The 21,291-nt window shown below is 39.2% G+C and overlaps 1 protein-coding gene across 1 annotated transcript; it reads left to right on the forward strand.

Moving 5' to 3' along the window:
- The first annotated feature begins 19,222 nt into the window (after positions 1–19,222).
- LOC146999785 (Y-linked testis-specific protein 1-like) lies at positions 19,223–20,048 on the forward strand. Its single transcript, XM_085834441.1, is given in 2 exon segments — positions 19,223–19,302; positions 19,304–20,048. Coding segments are annotated over 2 exon segments (825 nt in total).
- Positions 20,049–21,291: the final 1,243 nt, after the last annotated feature.

Consider the following 21,291-nt stretch of genomic DNA (forward strand, 5'->3'; position numbering starts at 1 on the left):
CAAAATTAAAAACAAACAAACAAACAAAAAACAACAAAACAAAAACCTGAGAAATAAAGCAAAATGTTAAAAAAATAAAATAAAATTAAGCCTAAATAAAACACCAAAACCCTAAAACACACTATAATCCTTAAAAAACAAAACAACAACAACAACAAAACACTTAACCTACACTAGAAGTCTGAAAACCAAATAAATCTAAAACTTCTTCTAAAAACCCTACAAAACTCTTAAGAAAAAACTATAATTATATATATATGTATATATATATATATATATATAATTATATATATATATAAACCCTAAAATGTCGTGTAAGCTATTTTTTTTGGTTTAATTTATTTTATTTTTTTATTTTTTGAAACTGTTTCTCTGTATAGCCCTGGCTATACTGGAACTCACTATGTAGACCAGGCTGGCCTAGAACTTACAAATCTACCAACCTCTGCCTCCCAAGGGCTGGGAATAAAGGCATGGACCACCACTGACTGGCAAAGCTAAAACACTTTACGCCTGAAAAAAAAAAAAAAAGAAAATACATTAAAAACAATAAACAAAAATCCTGAAACCAAAAAAACAAACAATAAATCCAAAAACCTAAGATACCAAGAAAAAAAAATAAAAACAGGAAAAATACATAAAACTCACAAATAGTCTTCTAAACACCCTATTAACCCTTAAAAAGAACCTAAATTGCTACAAAAATACCAAGGAGCCTAAAATTTCACTATGTCTTTCTCTTTCTTTCTTTCTTTCTTTCTTTCTTTCTTTCTTTCTTTCTTTCTTTCTTTCTTTCTTTCATTCTTTCATTCTTTCTTTTTTCTTTTTTTCTTTCTTTCCTTCTGTCTCTCTCTTTTTCTTTCTTTCTTTCTTCTTTCCTTCTTTCTTAATATCTTTCTTTTTTTTCTTTAATTTTTTTTTTTTTAAATTTTTGGTGAATGGGTTTCTCTGTGTACTTCTGGATGTTCTGAAACTCACTCTGTAGACCTTGCTCCATTCAACCTCAACAAACTCCAACACACACAAACACACATACACAACCCTAAAAAAAAAAAACAAAAACTAAAACCCTAAAGAAAAATCCTAAATTCCCTCCCAAAAAAACCCTCTATAACAATTAAAAAACAAAAAAAAACAAAAAAAAAAAACAAACTAAAACTAAAACCCTAAAAACCAAAAAAATCCTCTAAAAAAATCTTTAAAAAATCCCGAAAACTGTTTAAAAACTTTAAATTGCTTAAAAAATAAGACAAAAACAAAAACCAAACAAAAACATACAGAAAGCCCAAAAATAGGCATAAAGTAATAATTTGCTCCCTTCCTTCCTTACTTCTTTCCTTCCTTTCTTCCTTCCTTCCTTCCTTCCTTCCTTCCTTCCTTCCTTCCTTCCTTTCTTTATTTCCCCCCGCTTTTTTTTTTCCTTTGTCCTGACTGTTTTTTTTTTTTTTTGTATCCCTATCAGTACTGGAGCTCTCCGTGTAGACCATGCTGGCCTCGAACACAAAAAATCCTGCTTCCTAATTGTTGGCATTAAAGGCATGGGCTACCACTGCCTGACAACCCTAGAACAATTAAAATCCAAATATAAATCCCTAAATTTTTAAAAAAATAATCAAGGAGAACAACAACAACAAAACCTGGCAAATACTGTAAAATGCTTAAAAAAAAAAAACAGAAAGAAAGAAAGAAAGAAAGAAAGAAAGAAAGAAAAAGAAAGAGAAAAAGAAAGGCTAAATTAAAACCCAAAACCATACAATGTTCGAAAATCCATTAAAAAACAAGAAAAACACTAAAAATACCCTAAAAGCCTGAAAACCAAAAAAAAAAAAAAACCCACTTAAAACACTTTTAAAAATTGTACAAACCCTAAAAAAACATTTAGAAATCTAAAAAGAAAAAAAGAAAAACACACTAAGCCAAAATGTCCATAATAGTTTTTTTCATTCATTCATTCATTCATTCATTCTTTCTTTCTTTCTTTCCTTCTTTCTTTCTTTCTTTCTTTCTTTCTTATTTTTTCCTTCCTTCCTTCCTTTCTTCCTTCTTTCCTTCCTTCCTTCCTTCCTTCCTTCCTTCCTTTCTTCCTTTCTTTATTTTTATATTTATTTTTATTTTTATTTTTATTTATTAAATTTTTGGAGACTGGGTTTCTCTGTGTATCTCTGGATGTCCTAGAGCTCCCTCTTTAGACCAGGCTGTCATGCACTAAGAATTCCACTACTTCTGCCTCCCAGTTGATGAGAATCTAGGCAAGGGCCACCACCTGAACCGAAAATTAAGTCTTAAAATCCAAAAATAAAACCTTGTATTAAAAAAATAATAATACTCATAAACACTAAAAATAAAAAAAATACAAAAATCGAAACAAAACTACCAAAAAAAGGCCAAAAAAACCCTAAAAAAAAAAAAAAACCTGTAGAGCTTTAAAAAAAAAACAAAAACCTAAAACACTCTAAAATATTAAAAAAAAAAGAAAGAAAAACAAACAAACAAAAAAATACACTAGAATCCTGAAAGACATGAAACAAAACAAAAACAAAAACAAAAAACATCAAAACTCTAAAACACTCTTCCAAATAACCTTAAGAAAAACACTAACATTCTAAAAAAGAAAAAAAATACACAAGAACCACAAAAAGACCCTAAAAAAATTTTTTTTGAGTTTTTCTGTTTTTGAGTTTTGGGAAACTGTGTTTAGCTATGTACCTCTGGCTGTCCGGGAGCTCCCTTTGTATACTATGCTGGCCTTGAACTCCAAAGTCCACCTACATCTGCCTCCTAATTGGTGGGATATAAAGCATGTGCCACCACTGTCTGGCAACCGTAAAACAATCCGCAAATATAAAACCCTAATTAAAAAAAAATCGAGGACAACAACAACAACAACAGCAAAATACCCCTAAGAAATAGAGTAAAATGCTAAACAATAAATAAATAAAATAAAGCCTAAATTCAACCCCCAAACCTAAAATACATTAAAATCCTTAGAAAATGAGGAAAAACACTAAAAAATATTCTAAAAGCCTGACAACCAAAAAAAACCTATAAAACACTCTTCTAAAAATCCTTCAAACCCTAAATAAAACCCCTAAATTTTAAAAATTCTAAATAAAGTGGCTGGCAACACTAAAACTCTTAAACTCACAATATACAACCCTCAAATTAAAAAGAAAAACTCAAGAACACACACACACAAACTAAATAAAACAGTAAAGTGCTAAGAAATAAGTCCCTTAAACCTTGTAAGAACCAGATATCACTAAAACACCCTAAAGTCCTTTAAAAATTATAGAAAAACCTCTTAACATACACTATAATACTTAAAACCAAACAATATTCTAAAATACTCTTCTAAAACCCTATAAACACCTAAAAAAATGTAATATTAAAAAAAAATAAGAACCACACAATAAGCCAAAAATAACCAAAAAGTACTTTTCTTTCTGTCTTTCTTCTTTTTTTCTTTGTTTTCTTTCTTTCTTTCTTTCTTTCTTTCTTTCTTTCTTTCTTTCTTTCTTCCTTTCTTTCTTATTTCTTTCTTTCTTATTTCTTTATTTATTACTTTTTTTTTTTCCGTGACTGGGTTTCTCTTTGTATCCCTACCTGTCCTGGAACTGCCTCTGTAGACGAGGGTGGCCTCAAACTCGGAAATCTACCCGCCTCCGCCTCCCAAGTATTGGGATTTAAGGCATGGGCTACCACTGCCTGGCAACTCTAAAACTTTTAAACTCCAAATTTAAAACTATAAAATTAAAAATGGAAGAAGAACAAGCACAACCTCCACCACAACAACAACAACAACAACAAAACCCTAAGAAGACCAGTAAAATGCAAAAATAATAAATAAATAAATAAATAAATAAATAAATAAATAAAGCCTAAATAAAACCACAATACACTAAAACAAAAAAACAAACAAACAAAAAACAATCAAACAAACAAACAAACAAAAAAAAACTGGCTGGCAACACTAAAGCTCTTAAACTCAAAAGATACAAACCTAAAATTATAAAAATAAAACAAAACTCAAGAACACACACACAAACCCTATATAAAACAGTAAAATGCTAAAAAAAAAAAAATCACTTAAACCTATTAAGAACCAAAAATCACTAAAAGAAAGTCCCTAACATCCTTTTAAAAATATAGAATAAACTCTAAAAATGTACTAAAACCCTGAATACCAATGTACCTCAAAAACATTCTTCTAAAAACCCCACAAAACCATTAAAAAAAACCTGAAATTCTAAAAAAACATGAACCCAAAAATAATCATACAACTATTTTTTTTCTTTTTTCTTTTTTCTTTACTTTTTTTTTTTGTTTGTTTGTTTGTTTTTTTGAGACAGTGTTTCATTGTGGCTGTCCTGGAACTCACTTTGTATACCAGACTGACCTCAAATTCAGAAATCCACTACCTCTGCCTCTCAAGTGTGGGATTAAAGGCATTTGTCTCCACTGTCTGGCAAGAGTAAAACTCATAAACTGCAAAATACAACTCTAAAATTTTCAAAAAATTTATCAAAGACAAAAACAAAAAAACAAAAAGAAAAATAAAAAAAAAAACAAAACAAAACAAAAAAAACTAAAAAATTTTTGTAAAACCATAAAAAGGAACCCCTAAAGACTAAAAAAAAATCCCAAACCCAAAACACTTTAAAATCCATTAAAAGAAAAAAAAAAAACAGAAAAAACACTAAATATACACGAAAACAGTGAAATCAAAACAAAAAACAACAACAACAAAATAAAAAACAAACTCTAAAACACCCATCTTAAAAAAATTACACTGAAACTCTTTTCTTTCTTTCTTTCTTCTTCTTCTTTTTTTTTTTTTTTTTCGTTTTTTCCTTTATGAGACTGGGTTTCTCTGTTTATCCCTGGCTGTCCTGGAAGTCACTCTGCCACCATTTCCTGGCAACCATAAAACAATGAAACACCAATATTAAAACCCTAAAATTAAAAAAAAAAAATATTCAAGCAAAACAACAAAATCTCTTCTAAAAACCCTACAATTCCTTAAAAAAAAAAAAAAAAAAACACAACACAACACAACAAAAAACTAAAATTCTAAAGAAAATACACTAAAAGCCAAAAAATGTCCCTAAAATTCTTTTCATTCTTTCTTCGTTACTTTATTCATATATTTTTTTTTTGAGACTGGGTTTCTCTGTGTATCCTTGGGTATACCCAAACCCTGAACTCCCCTCAATAAGAACCCTAAATATTTGTAAAAAAAAAAAAAAATATTAAAACCCTAAATAAGAACATGAAACCCAAAAAAGTACCATAAGCCCCTTAAAAAACCGTCAAAATTCTTTAAAAATACTCAAAAATCCTAAAGAAAAAGACCAAAAAAACCCATAAAGCCTTAAAAAAGGTCCTGAAACCATTAAAAAAATCCCTAAAGACTTTAAAAAAAATTAAGAAAGACCTTTAAAAAAACCTGAAAAGACCCTTAAAACCTAAAAAAGAAAACGTTGATGTTTTTAAAAAATCAACAAAAACCCTTTAAGAAAAAACTATAAAATTATAAAAAAAGAAACTAAAAGAAACTAAAAACCCAGCAAAATATCCCAAAATTCTAAAACACCAAAAGACCCTACAAATAACCAGAAACCCTAAAAAAACAAAAAACATCAGCAAAAAACAACAACAAAAAACATAAATAGTTTAAAAAATAATAATAATAAAACCTAAAACATTCCTAAAATCATTTAAAAACACTAAAGAACCCTAAAATACCTTAAAAATGTAGAAGAAATCAAGAAACTTCAAAAAAAAAGAAAAAAGAAAAAAGACATATAATTGAACCTCAAAAAAACCTAAGGCCCTAAAACACAAAAAGACCCCATTTTTTTTTTTTTTTTTTTTGTGGCAAATAGTTCTTAATCCTTTTTTTTAAATTAGGAATTTTCTTCATTCACATTTCACATGCTATACCAAATATCTCACATACTCTCCCCCTGCCACTCCCCTATCCACCCACTCCCACTTCTTGGCCCTGGCGTTCCGCTGTACTGAGGAATGTTAAGTTTGCAAGACCAATGGGCCTCTCTTTCCACTGATGGCCAAAATATTTTAAAACCATAAAAAACCTAAAACCTTAAAAAATCACCCCCACAACCGCAAAATATCGAAAATACTTAAAAAACCCTAAAATTAACCTAAAACGAAAAAAAAAAAAAAAAAAAAAAGAAAACCCAGAAAAACCTTAGGTTCTTTAAACAAACACTAAATGATCCCTAAAAAGCTAAAAACAAAAACAAAAAGAATAGAAATAAAACAAAGCAAAACAAAACAAAAAACCAAAAAAAACCAAAAAATCCTAAATTACTTTTTTTTTTTTTTTTTGGTATTTTAAGACTGTTTTTTTTTTTTTTTTTTTTTTTTTTTTTTTTTTTTTTTTTGTAGCTCTAGGATTCTTGGAACTCACTCTCAAGACCAGGCTGGCTTCAAACTCAGAAATCCTCCTGTTTCTGCCTCCCCAGTGCTGGGATTAAATGCAAGGGCCATCACTGCCCGCCGACCCTAAAATACTTAATAAACACTTTTAAAAACAAAAACTACAATTAAAAAAAAAAAAAAAAAGCAAGAACTCTAATAAGACCCCAAAAATTCTAAAACACTAAAAATTGCCCTAAAATTCAACAAAAACTCAAGAACCCTAAAAAGACCCCCAAAAGTATAAAACCATAAAAAAAAAACCTATGGCATTATAAAATTGCCCAAAACACTGAGAAAAATCCTAAAATCATCTTTTACAGGAAAGAATTCTTAATAAAATAAAATAAAGCATAAAATGAAATAAAAATAAAATCCTTACTAAAACCTTTTTAAAAACGTAAAAAAACCCTCAAAAATTCTAATTTTTAAAAAACCTTTAAACAACCTAAAATAATAATAAAAAATCTCTAGAACCCTAAAAGACATGAAAAACCCTTACCCTAAAAAACCATATAATGTTAAAAAAAGATCCTTCTAGAAGCCTAAAAAGCTGTAAAACTAAAGCTCAAAAATCTAAAAACAAAAACCTAAAAAAAAAAAAAAATCTTAGAAAAAAACATAAAAGAACCCTAAATTACTAAAACACCCTAAAATCCTTTATAAAAAACTAAAAAAAACCCTTAAAACACTAAAAAACAACAAAAAAATCAACTTTGAAAAAATCAAGAACTCTAAAAAGATTGTGCCAGAATTCCTAAAACCATAAAAATCCTAAACTAAAAACAAAAAAAAAAAAACCCTAAAAATACATCAAAACCCTGAAACTCTAGAAAAACCCTAAATTCCTATTAAAAAAAAAAAAAAAACCTACAAAACCTTAAAATTCTAAATGAAATCTTGAAAACCTAAAAAAAATCCTAAATCCCTAAAAAAAAAAAAAACCTTAAATGTATTGTTAAAAAAAAAAAAAACTCAAAGAACCTAAAAACCCTAAAACTCTAAAACGAAAATAGAATCTGAAACCATTAAAAAACAAACAAATAAACAAAAACTTAAAAACTTAAAAAAATAAATAAATAAAAAATCCTTTGAAAAAAAACTAAAAATACCGTAAAAACATTAAAAGCATACAAAGAAAACCTCAAAGCTTTAAAAAATCATATAAATGTAAATATACATACACCTACACCTACACCTACACATACACATATATTGTTTTTTTTAGAACAGCATTTTAGAGATTTTAGGCGTTGTGTTTTAGTATATGTATAGTGTTTTTTTTTTGTTTGTTTTTTTGTTTTTCTTTGTTTATTAAGAACCAGGCCACCCTGGTGTTCAGAGTGATTTCCATGACTGCCAGGGTATACACAGAGAAACACACTCACCAAAATCACACACAAATTAAAAAAAAAAAAAGTAAGAAAGAAGGATTTAAAGATAGAAGGAAATTGAGAAAGAAGGAAAGAGAGACAGAAACATGGAAAAAGAAAGACAGAATTACATAGATAGATAGATAGATAGATAGATAGATAGATAGATAGATAGATAGATAGATAGATAGACAGACAGACAGACAGACAGACAGACAGACAGACAGACAGACAGACAGACAGACAGATAGACAGACCACTGTTCGACAGGAAAGAGAGTTCCTGGGGACTACCGGGTTTTGCAGACTCTGGATTCCAGATTTGCCTCACTGGCAGCTCCCTTGTATCCACTAACCAAAGAGAAAGGGGAATTCACCTGGACCAGAGAACATCAGCTAGCCTTTGAAACTCTCAAAAAGGCACTGCAGCAGGCTCCGGCATTGGCCCTGACAGGTTTAAACAAACCTTTCACCCTATACATTGATGAAAGTAATGGAGTGGCAAGGGGAGTCCTTACCAGGGTTTTGGAACCATGGAAGTGCCTGGTAGCCTACTTATCAAAGAAACTGGACTCTGTGGCCAGTGGATGGCCCTCCTGCCTGTGAGCGATAGCAGCCACGGCTGTGCTATTAAGAGATGCTGACAAACTGACTATGGGCCAGAATGTTACCATAGTGGCCCCACACTCTCTTGAGAGCATCTTCAGACAACCACCGGATCACTGGATGACCAACGCCCGAATGACGCTTTACCAGAGCCTATTGCTAACAGAGCGAGTAAGTTTCGCACCCCCAGCCATTCTCAACACTGCCTCCTTACTACCTGAGGCTGACGAGACCCCTGCACATAAGTGTGAAGAAATAATTGCAGAAGAGACTGGAATCTGGCCAGACCTCACAGACCAACCTTGGCCAGGGGTGATGACTTGGTTCACGGACGGAAGCAGCTTTGTGGTAGAAGGTAAGCAGAAGGCTGGGGCAGCAGTAGTGGATGGAAAGTCTGTCATATTGGCCAGCAGCCTGCCGGAGGGTACATCAGCTCAAAAAGGGGAACTAATTGCACTAATTCAAGCCTTAAGGCTGGCAGAAGGAAGGACTCTTAATGTCTATACCAACAGCTGGCATGCTTTTGCCACGACTCATGGTCACGGAGCAATATACCGACACTGTGGACTGCTGATGTCTGCCGGCAAAGACATCAAAAATAAAGAAGAAATTCTCAGCTTATTAGAAGCTGTTCATTTGACCCGTTGGATGGAAATTATCCATTGCCCAGGACACCAGAAGGGAACTGGGCCCGTTGAAAAAGGAAATCAAATGGCAGACCAAGAAGCTAAAAAAGCAGCCCAAGGGCCAATGACTCTGGTGATGAGAAACCAACAGCCCACTGCTGAGGAAATAAAAGAACCCTCACAGAAGAAGAGGGGTGAGATTACATAGCTAACATACACCATCTGACCCATTTAGGAACTAAAAAAATACTAAAATTGGTTAGTAAGTCCCCCTATTCCATTCCTGGATTAAAGAGAATTGTGGAGGAGATAATAAAAAACTGCAGTGCTTGTGCACTTACCAATGTTGGGTCTAGCAGGCTCCAGGAAGGAAAAAAACTGCGAGGAGACAGGCCTGGAGCCTACTGGGAAACTGACTTCACTGAGGTGAAACCAGCTAGGTATGGAAATAAATATCTCCTAGTTTTTATAGACACCTTCTCAGATGAGTCGAAGAATTCCCCACCAAGAAAGAAATGGCTAATGTAGTGGTCAAGAAGATACTTGAAGAAATCCTTCCCCGCTTTGGGATACCTAAGGTAATGGGTTCAGACAATGGACCTGCCTTCGTCTCCCTGGTAAGTCAGGGATTGGCCAGGCAACTGGGGACAAATTGGAAATTACATTGTGCATACAGACCCTAGAATTCAAGACAGGTAGAGAGGATGAACAGAATGCTAAAGGAGACTCTGACTAAAATAGCCTTAGAATCAGGCGGAAGCGATTGGACACCATTCTCCCTTATGCCTTGTTCAGAGTTCGAAATACACCTGGACCCCTTGGCCTAACTCCATTTGAGTTAATGTATGGGGCGCCCCCACCCATTTTTATGACAGTAGGGGATAGGTATCGCCGGGATGTGTCTTTCTCTCCTTCTTTTAGTCTTTTGGCTCAATTAAAAGCTCTAGAAATAGTAAGAAAAGAGGTCTGGGAACAGCTAAAAGAAACCTATGTTGCTGGTGACACACAGGTGCCGCACCAGTTTGAAGTAGGAGACACAGTCCTGGTGAGGAGACACCAAGCGGGAAACCTAGAATCGAGGTGGAAGGGACCCTACTTGGTGCTACTGACAGTGCCCACCGCAGTCAAAGTGGAAGGAATCCCCACTTGGGTCCATGCATCCCATGTCAAGAGAGCACCCCCTGGAGTCAGCCATGATGAGTGGACTTTGGAGAAGACTACTAACCCTTTTAAGTTGCGCCTGCTTCGTAGGAGCGATCCCAAAGGACTTCAACCCCCACAGTCCTGTTCAACAAACGTGGGAGGTACACAATGAGGGGGGTAGGGCTGTATGGACAATCGCCAAGGTACACCCTCTGTGGACTTGGTGGCCTGATCTTTTCCCTGACATCTGTAAGTTGGCTATAGGAGCCCCTACTGGATGGGACTTGGAGGGGTACTCTGACATTCAGAGGGCACCTTTAACACCCCGTCTGTACGTAGAAAAACATTCGAGAGACCCATGGGGTGGTTGCTCTAACCAAAGGGATAGAAGTATGCTTCGAACCCATGCCTTCTTTGTCTGTCCCGGGCCCCACCAAAGTCAATCCCTTAATCCAACATGTGGAGGTAAGGCTGACTTCTTTTGCAAGAGCTGGGGTTGGGAGATTTCAGGTACAGCCAACTGGAAGCCCTCCTCAAGCTGGGAATATATTAGAGTAACAGCCAACTATTCCCTAGTGTCTTATGTACCTGGAGGATTTGACCTGGACGAGTGTACTGACTGGTGCCATCCCCACCATGTCACCTTTACTGAACCAGGGAAAAGAGCTCTGGGATGGACAAAAGGGTATACCTGGGGTCTTAGGATTTACAAGTAAAGATATGATGAGGGATTATTGTTCACTATAAGATTAAAAATAGAGACCCCCTACAATCCTTTAGGCCCCCCAACCATGTCCACACCCTTCACCCATACTATTACTCAGCGTACTCCATTGATTGCAGACCACCTTAGTATGGCTGCTATCACCCAACCCCCCACTCCTCAGGTACCTCTAACTATTACCACTGAGATTCCTTCAACAAGACAGAGGATGTTTAACCTAGTGAGAGGAGCCGTTTATGCCCTTAATAGAACTGATCCAAGGGCTACTGAGGACTGCTGGCTATCCCTGTCCTCGGGTCCGCCTTATTATGAAGAAATTGCCTTCAATGGAGATTTCAACAGAATCAGCAGCCATACTTCCTGCTCTTGGGGAACAGGACAAAAAGTGACCCTGACTGATGTATCTGTGAGGAGTCCAGGTCTCTGTATAGGCACCCCACCTTCCACTCACAAACACCTATGCAGACAAATTCAGTCTGTGTCCAGAATGGAAGCTAATTACTATCTTGTATCTTCCCCGGTTGGATGGTGGGCTTGCAATACAGGACTTACTCCCTGTGTATCAACTAAGGTTTTTAATTCAACTCATGATTTTTGTGTCATGATCTAGCTGTTACCCCGCATATATTATCACCCTGCATCCAGTTAAGAAGAAAGCTATGCTGGCCGGTGGTTCAAAAGAGAACCAATTACTTTAACCCTGGCTGCCTTCATGGGAATAGGTATGGCAGTAGGAGTGGGGACAGAAGTGTCAACTTTGATAGAAGGAAGACAGGGAATTCAGTCTTTGAGGGATGCTGTCAATGAAGACCTAACAGCAATAGAAAAGTCCATTGATGCTTTAGAAAAATCTTTGACCTCCCTGTCTGAGGTAGTTTTTTAGAACAGGAGAGGCCTTGATTTGTTGTTCCTAAAAGAAGGAGGACTGTGAGCCGAACTTAAAGAAGAGTGCTGCTTCTATGCAGATCATACAGGAAGAGTTAGAGACTCTATGCAGAAACTGAGAGAAAGATTAGAGTGAAGCAAACGGGAATGGGATGCTCAAAGTGGGTGGTTTGAGACGTGGTTTGAATTATGACCATCTTGGATAACTTCTTTGATTTCCGCTGTAGCTGGACCAATCCTTATGATATGCTTAGCTTTAGTTTTCAGCCCCTGTATAATAAATAGAGGAATGGCTTTCATCCAGAGTAGAATTGATACAGTAAAACTCATGGTTCTTCAGAGACAATATCAACATATAGTTAAGGTAAATGAAGAGTTAGGGGACACCAATCTCTAAAATTCTATGATTAGAATTAGTCTAAATAGAAGAAGAGGGGAATGAAAGGAAATAAAACTTGAGACCTGAGATTCATGTAATGTATGTCAAATAACCCAAAGAGTTGTGAGCTTTGAAACCTGGGGCTGAGAACACAGCAGAACAGACCAGGACATGCCCGGGCAGGTCCATTGCCTCCCTATCTCCCACCCCTCTGACCTCAGGCTGCTAATGTTTAAATGGACCAATCATGTGAAACCGTGCCAATTCCTCCCCCAGCCTCACTATTTTTCTATAAAAACACCTAGCTTCCAAGCATCGTGGTCTAATCCACTGTCTCCTGTGTGAGATGCGTTTTGACCCGGAGCTCCGCCATTAAAATACTTCTTGTTGTTACATCAAGTCGTTGTGTTCTATTCGTGATTCTTGGGTGCACGCTGAATCGGGAGTTGAGTGGGGGTTTCCCCACTAGGTCAGCCTCCCACTGCCCCTTGAAATCTGGGATTAAAGACTCAGGTCACACCCATCTCCTATTAACTTCTCTTTTTATTCGTTTGTTTTCTTTGTTCATTTTGTGTTATTTTCTTTTTTTGTTTTTGTTTGTTTGTTTGTTTTGTTGTTGTTGTTGTTGTTTTTGAGACAGGGATTCTCTGTATATCACTGGCTGCCCTGGATCTAACTTTGTAGTGAAAGAGGAAAAACTGAACTTTTCCTGAACTCTCTTACCCCTCCCATCCAGAGACTGTTCCCAGAGCACTCCTGAACTTTTTACCCCAGAGTATCCCCTCCCAAGTAAGAACTGTTCTAGGAACATTTTTTAGATAAGGGTCTCTTGGAACAAACCTAGTCCTACCCCTCCTAACTGAGGACTGTTCCAAGAACATTTTTGAGATAGGGGCCTCCTGGTACTACCCCAGAATGTTCCAATAGATCAAGTACATTGCCAAAATATAGGACACGACCCCTTGGTTACGAAAAGCCCCTTGGAAAGTCCCTGGGAATAACCTTTGGCAGAACCCCTTAGTGACGCACATTTGTACTTTATCCACCCTGTTCCCCCCTTGCCCTTTTCTTATAAAAGCCTGTGAAAATTTGGGCTGGTCGTCGAATCTCCTCTGCACCATGCTGGGTGTATGAGTTTCGACCCCAGAGCCTCTGGTATATGTGCTTTTTATGTGCTTTCTTGTCGTTGCTATATTAAATCTTACTCTCTACATCTTAAGTTCGGTCTCAGTGTCTTCTTGGGTGCGCTGCTGTCCCGAGGCTTGAGTGAGTGTCTCCCTTTGGGAGTCGTGGAGTCTTTCATTTGGTGCATTGGCCGGGAATCAGCGCGACCACCCAGAAGTCCTGGATCCACTCAGAGGTAAGATTTTCTGTTCTGTCTTGGTTTGGTGTCTGTGTTGTCTGTGTTCTGTTTCTGGAGGCCAGGTAGGCCGTTCTGTATCTGGTGCGATCGCAGTTTCGGTGCGCGACGCTCAGTGCTCGGTACGAGTACCTGAGACCGTACTCCGGGTAGGAGTGCGGTGTGGATAAGGGCAGACGTGTCCAGGTGTCCACCGTCTGATCTGCCCCTGGGAGACGTCCCAGGGAGGAACCGGGGAGGATCAGGGACGCCTGATGAACCCCTCTGGAGACCAGGTAGGTCTCAATCTGATTCTGTAAGTTGCCTGTGGGTGACGCGAAGTCGCCGCTGTGTTTTTGGTTCCTTTTTGTCTCAGTTTCGTGTCCGCTCTTGTTGTGTCTGCTGTTATTCTAGAAATAGGACAATCTGCCAAAACGGGAGTAAATGTAAAATCTCGCCCCCGTCAGGACAGTGTTCTTTCCGCCAGGGCGGGAGTGGATGTGGAGTCCCACCCCCGTCAGAAAAAGGGAGTCGATGTGGAATCCGACCCCGTCAGAAAGTGGCGTTTGGCTGGTTGTGTCACGTGACAAGACTGTGTGTGTGTGTGTGTGTTAACCCTTTGTCGACTGTAGACTTGGACTGACATCAGGACAGAATTTGTCAGGTTTTAAAAAAAAAAAAAAAAAGGAGAAAAAAAAACACCAGGCCGGTCCTGCCCACCGCTCTCGGCGAGGCAGTGCCGGCAGCTCGCAGCGGGCGGGCAGCACCGGCCGGCCTTACTGCGGGGCCAGCTGCCACCGCGGACAAAGGCGGCGCACGGTCCGCACTCTGCTGGTGAGCTCTGGGCTGACACAGCAGCAGCAGAGGCTGTCTGTGCCCCGCGAGCGAGTTGTAAAATGCTGGTGGCGAGTGCGGCGGCCTGCCGCCCCGCCTGGCGCCCTAGAGTGGCCGTGAAGCCTGCCACAGCTGGGTAGGGGCCGACTGCGGCCGCCGTCCCTCCTTTGGCTTTCCCCCTGGAGTCTGCCCGCATTCCCTTGTGTCTGCGCGCCCGCCCACGGGGCACACCGAAAAGTGTAGTCGTAGTCCCCCGCCCTGCCGCGCAGGCGCCTTGCGTTTCCTAAGCTCGGGAGGCCGCCATTGCCTCCGGCCATAAGAGCTCCGTGGATGCCTGTGTGCGGGGTGGCGGGCCCCTGGCCCGCCGCCGCCTCCAAGTGCTCAAGCTATGCGGGAAGACAGTGCAGAGAGCACCGGGTGTCTATCAAGTAGTTAAATAGTTAAATTGCTGCCTCTGCCACTCCCAGGAGTTTACGCCACATTCCCGCGCCGAGGCGCGCGCGGCGGAGATTCGGCGCTTAGCTCCTCCCTGTTCATTCGCCGTTACTGAGAAAATCCTGGTTAGTTTCTTTCCCTCCGCTGACTAATATGCTTAAATTCAGCGGGTCGCCACAAGGTTCCCTGGTTGCTTCTCACTCCCCTGTCCCCTGTATCCTGTCTCTTATGAACAGAAAAAAATTGCGTTCATTTTAAAATATCAATGGTCTGGTGCAGCCAAATGTGAGAGCTGCACTCCTTTCTCTGCCCCGTGTGTTTTCTCTTCTCAGGCACCGCCCTGAGCTGCTGGCAGTGAATCTGTTCTAAGCTCTGGTGAGGGAGACCACTCACTTGGGGCTTCTTCTGTCCAAGGTAAGGAACACATGCGAGTCTAACTGCCAGGCTCTGATAAAGGTCTCGTCTCTGTGGGACTAGAAAGTGCCCCAACAATCTGACCTAGGTAATAAAAAGTTATAGAAGTTAAGAAAAGGATAGAGGTCTGCAAAAAGAGCTGAGAGCAAAGCTTCAGCAGACTCAGAAAAGATAAGTTAACAGTGAGAAGAGATACTCTAAATGAGAAATATTTAAAAGAGGAACCAATAAAATGAGGCTGAAGAAGACAGAGACCAGAGTCAGAATCAGAGATGTGCTGTAAGACAGAAAGATAAACCAGGGTAGTCGAACTATGAAAAAAGTTAAGTGACAGAATATAAATACAATAATTAGATAACATTCAAAGTAAGCAAAGACAAGGAAGAAAAAAATAGATAGATAGATAGATAGAGAGAGAGACATTATATGAGATCTCCATTACAGTTAAAAAACAGGAGCAAAGAGAAATAAATGACAAAGACTAGAACCTAGCAAAGTGACACTTGCTAATAATACTAGCACTTAGAAGTGATCTGTAAAAAAAATAGGGAGCCAGAAAATTTTTTAAAAAAAGATAAGAGAAATAAAATGATGGCCACAAAAGTCAGGGAAACTAGAAAACTTAGTACCTGGCAACAAAAAAAAAGCTTTTGGCTAAAAATCAAAGTGTTTATTGTTAAAGAAGAGCACTGGGTGAGAGACTGTCCTAACAAAAAGAAGAGACTGTGTTTCATATTCCTCCACTGACCAATGCAAAGCAAGTTTAAAAGGTTCCTGGACACTTTGGGCCTTTGCAAACTGTGGATTCCAGGTTTTGCTGAATTAAAAAGATAAACAGCCCTTCGTATAGGAAATAAAGAACAACCTTGGATGGCCTTAGATGCTATTGAGACTGCCCTAATGTTGTCCCCAACTTTGGGACTCCTAGATGTGACTGAGAATAAAGGTATTGCCAAAGAGGTTCTTACTCAAAAATTGGGACCCTAGAAAAGACCAGTGGCATACTTGTAAAAATTAAACCTGGTGACTGAGAAATGGCCTGCTTGTCTGCACATAGTGGCTTCTGGTCAAGGACGCAGATAAATTGACTCTGAGACAAAACTTGGCACATGATCCAATTGTTCCCCTGACTGATGGACACATTATCAGAGCTTTTTGTTGACAGAACAAGTGACCTTCGCTTCCCCTGCTAACCTGCTGAGTCTTCACCTACTCATCACTGCTCTGACATTCTGGCAGAAGGAACTTCGGCTAAGAAGGCTGAACCCCTGGCACTAACCCAAGCCCTGCGGTTGGCTGAAGGCAGAGACATTACAAACAAAGAAGAAATTCTGGCCCTCCTAGAAGCTCCTGAATGAACTGGGTGAGTTGGGGTACCGGGTATCAGCCAAGAAAGCTCAGTTATATCGCACCGAGGTGACCTACCTAGGGTACACCCTCCGGGAAGAAAAGCGGTGGCTCACCGAGGCCAGAAAAAAGACTGTGATGCTGATCCCAACCCCCACCACCCCGCGCCAAGTACGTGAGTTTCCCCAGTACGTGAGTTTCTGGGGACGGCGGGCTTTTGCAGACTCTGGATACCAGGGTTCGCGACACTGGCGGCCCCTCTATATTCACTTACTAAAGAAAAAGTCCCATTCACCTGGACTGAGGAACACCAAAAAGCCTTTGACAGCATAAAGGCAGCCCTGCTTGCAGCCCCCGCTCTGGCTTTGCCAGATTTGACTAAGCCTTTTACCCTATGCAGTAGCCCTGCTTGTTAAAGACGCTGACAAGCTTACTCTGGGTCAGCATGTGACTGTAATCGCCCCCCATGCTCTGGAGAGTATTGTACGTCAGCCCCCTGACCGGTGGATGACTAATGCCCGGATGACCCACTACCAGAGTTTGCTGCTCCTTGGCGGATGACTCCACTCCTGTATATCAATGTGCTGATGTCCTGGCTGAAAAAACTGGAACAAGGAGGGATCTGACTGATCAGCCTTGGCCAGGTGTGCCTGCCTGGTACACAGATGGCAGCAGCTTTGTCACAGGAGCGGCAGTAGTAGATGGAAAGCAGCTCATATCCATGGGGCCATCTACCAACAGAGGGGGCTACTTACCTCGGCAGGTAAAGATCAAATCAGCCTTGGCCTGAACGTTTGAACTGGTACACGGATGGCAGTAGCCTCATGGTTAAAGGTAAGCGGAAGGTGGGGACAGCAGTGCAGCGGTGGACAAAAAGCAAGTGATCTAGGCCAGCAGCCTCCCTAAAGAGACTTCAGCCCAGAAAGCTGAATTTGTGGTTTTGATACAAGCTTTATAAATGACAAAAGAAAAGTCTACACTGACAGCAGGTATGCTTTTGCCACTGTATGAAACAATATACAGACAAAGAAAGCTGTTGACATCTGCAGAAAAGACCTAAGATGCTGTGAAAAAAAAAAAATCAGATGGCAGATCTAACCGCCAAACAGGCATCCCAAAGAACAATAATCCTGTTGCCCAGGTAAGTCAGGGTTTGGCCAGGTATTTAGAGGTCAAATAAAAATTACAGACTTCAGAGCTCAGGACAGATAAAAAATTAGTTTAAAACTCTAAGACAGACCTTGACAAAATTAATCGTGGAGACTGGCACAGACTTGGTGTTCCTTCCTTATGCCCTATTTAAACGTACTAGAAATACTCCCTCTTGATTCAGTTTTACTCTTTTTAAGATCCTTTATGAGACTCCTATGCCCATCATAGTCTCAAATGATGTGTTTAAACCTATGTTGTTATAATAATGATCTGTATGCTAAGTTAAAAGGCTTGCAGGTGGTCTGGTCACAACTGGAAAGGATCGGACTAACTACGCGTATGACATTGTGCCAGGGATCCCAACAGTCGAGACAGTGAACGAGCTGGGTACCCCAAGGACATCTCACCAGTTCCAGCCAGAGATCTGATCTACGTGCACCTACATCATGCCCAGACCCTCAAGCCTCGCTAAAAGGGCCCCTGCCTAGTTCTGTTTACTAATGCTTCTTATTTTGTTTTTGTTCCCATGTTAAAATAGAGTAAATGCAGTGTCTAAAATACTAAGATTAGAATTACTCACTAGAAGAAGGGGGGAATGAAAGAGGAAAAACTGAACTTTTCCTGAACTCTCTTACCCCTCCCATCCAGAGACTGTTCCCGGAGCACTCCTGAACTTTTTACCCCAGAGTATCCCCTCCCAACTAAGAACTGTTCCAGGAACATTTTTTAGATAAGGGTCTCTTGGAACAAACCTAGTCCTACCCCTCCTAACTGAGGACTGTTCCAAGAACATTTTTGAGATAGGGGCCTCCTGGTACTACCCCAGAATGTTCCAATAGATCAAGTATATTGCCAAAATATAGGACACGACCCCTTGGTTACGAAAAGCCCCTTGAAAAGTCCCTGGGAATAACCTTTGGCAGAACCCCTTAGTGACGCACATTTGTACTTTCTCCACCCTGTTCCCCCCTTGCCTTTTTCTTATAAAAGCCTGTGAAAATTTGGGCTGGTCGTCGAATCTCCTCTGCACCATGCTGGGTGTATGAGTTTCGACCCCAGAGCCTCTGGTATATGTGCTTTTTATGTGCTTTCTTGTCATTGCTATATTAAATCTTACTCTCTACATCTTAAGTTCGGTCTCAGTGTCTTCTTGGGTGCGCTGCTGTCCCGAGGCTTGAGTGAGTGTCTCCCTTTGGGAGTCGTGGAGTCTTTCAGTAGACCAGGTTGGTCTCTAATTCAGAAAAATTCCAGACCCTGCCTCCTGAGTGCTGGAAATACATGCATGCATCATAATGGCTGTCTTATTAACTTCTTATTTTGATAAAATTGACATTAGAAGCACACACCTGTTTAGCATAGCCTTCTTCACCTATGCAGAAGTTCTCTTAAAGAAGAGCCTTGGTCCAGCATTCTCTCCCACCCCACACCCATTGCCCTTTAGGATCTCATATTTATGACAGAGGCAACAGCTTTGTTTCTGGTTTAAACAGGCAAGATCTTCAAACACAGACAATGGCCAAGTATGATGATTGAACAAAGAATGATAGTCACAAGACAGTGCACCAGGGTTGCTGTGGCCTAATACACCAGTTCTACAGCCATTTAGAAGACAAACCTCTGAAGGGGCTGAGCATGACATCCTTCAAAAAGAAGAGAGGAGGATGCCTTCATCCCAGGCCCTGAGAAATATTGTCGGCTGCAGAATTTCTCACAGTTGGAAGGAAGGTAATGAACCTGTCACCCATTGGAAGGCCATATTTCTAGGTCAACTGCCAACAAACCCTTGTCTTTATTTGGTGAAGTATGATGGTATTGACAGCGTCTATGGACAGAAGCTCAACAGTGTTGAGAGGATTTTAAATCTTAAGGTCTTGCCTCATTATATAGTATTTCCTCAGATAAGGGATGCCCACTTCACCAGAAGCCTGGTTGGCAGAGGGGTGCAACACAAATTTGAGAGAAAGCATGGCTCTGAGGAAAAGTGGAATGGGTTGGTGCAAGCCAAGGTGCCAGTCATAAAGGACTGGTTTTACATTAGCTACAAGAAGGATCCGGTCCTCTACATTTATCAGCTCCTATTTGACTACAGTGAAGGTAACCTTGACATCATTCCAGAGACTCCTCATGCTGAGGTGACATCACATGATAACAGTGACTTCTTAATAGGTAAATGGGTGCAGTACACCAGAGAGGACGGTTCCAAAAATCTTGGAAAGGTTGTTTACCAAATTCTTGCCAATCCTTCTGTGTACTTTATCAAGTTTCATGGTGATCTCCACATCAATGTCTATAATCTGGTGTCAAGACTCCTTAAGGTGAAAAAAAATCACAAAAGTACAGGCCCATAAGCTTGTAGAATTGGAAAAAAAAATGTTTGTTTTCCTGTGTTGGCTATCTCTCTTTGACAAACCCAGTATGATTGCCAATAAAATTTGTTTTGCTCTAAAATTTAAAATGTGTGACATGACATGCTGTGAGTGAAGACATTGTTGGAAGAGATGGGCTATGGTGGAAGAACAGTACATACATCTGATATCACACATGGTAAAATTAAAAGGACTTAGCATCTCTGCTCTGTATGGAGGACTGGAATTGGAGATGGGATGTGGTGGAGCAGGGATGGAAGCAAAAGAAGGATGTTTATTAAGTAGGGGTGAAGGATATAACATCAGTAGAATCTCTGGTATGATGTCTGAGGAAGAAACAAAGTTGGTGAAAGAGTGACACATAAAAGGAATTTGGCCTTAGAACATAAAGTGTAACCCATAAAAATGATCCAAACAGACTCAGCAATCAGAGAATTTCAGGTTTCATTTGAATAATGAAGTCTAGTGAAACTTGTCTCCCTTTTTAAGATTTTTATCTTTTCTTATATGTATGAGGATAGGACATGTGCTTGTGAGTACAGGTGACCAGAGAGATATGAGTTGTTGGGTCCCCTGGAGCTTCCATTAATGGTGATTGTGAGTCATTGGATATGAATTCAAGAAACCAAATACAGTCTTCTTGCAGGAAAAAAGTGCTTGATACCACTGAGTCATCTCTCTAATCCCATAAAGATATCTATTTTAAGAAATACATTATTCACATGCAGAAAAGAAACCACGATGAAGGTAAGAAAGATCAAATTGATAGTGACCTTTAAAAAGAACAATGGACATACAAAGGAGTAGAGGACACTGTAGGATAAATAAATCAAAGAAGGAATTCTCACAAAATGAAGCAGGAGACCCAGGAAGAATAGAAAGTTCATGGACATAGTCAAACTGGGGCCATATTCACATTGGCTTCTTTGGTTTCTTAACAAGTAGCCAGCCAGTCATTACAGAAGGATGTGGGGTGTGTGCTTGTGTGTTTGTGTGTGTGTGTGTGTTTCTTAGAATACATTTTAGAAGATTAACTAGTGAATCCAAATCTAAGAGTATATATATGAGTCTCCCTAAAGCATCATAAACACCATGATTTTTTTATGATCAGTTCAAATAAGTAATTTAGAAAATAAAATGAGTATGCTGTTAGGTAATTTCAGTTGTTGAATAGATCCTGTGTTCCTTCCCTGAGCACTCTTTGCCTCTGATGTATCCTGTGATC

This window comes from Mus caroli, unplaced genomic scaffold (genome assembly GCF_978045245.1).
Source record: "Mus caroli unplaced genomic scaffold, Mus_caroli_1 scaffold_39, whole genome shotgun sequence".
Classification (NCBI taxonomy): Eukaryota; Metazoa; Chordata; class Mammalia; order Rodentia; family Muridae; genus Mus; species Mus caroli.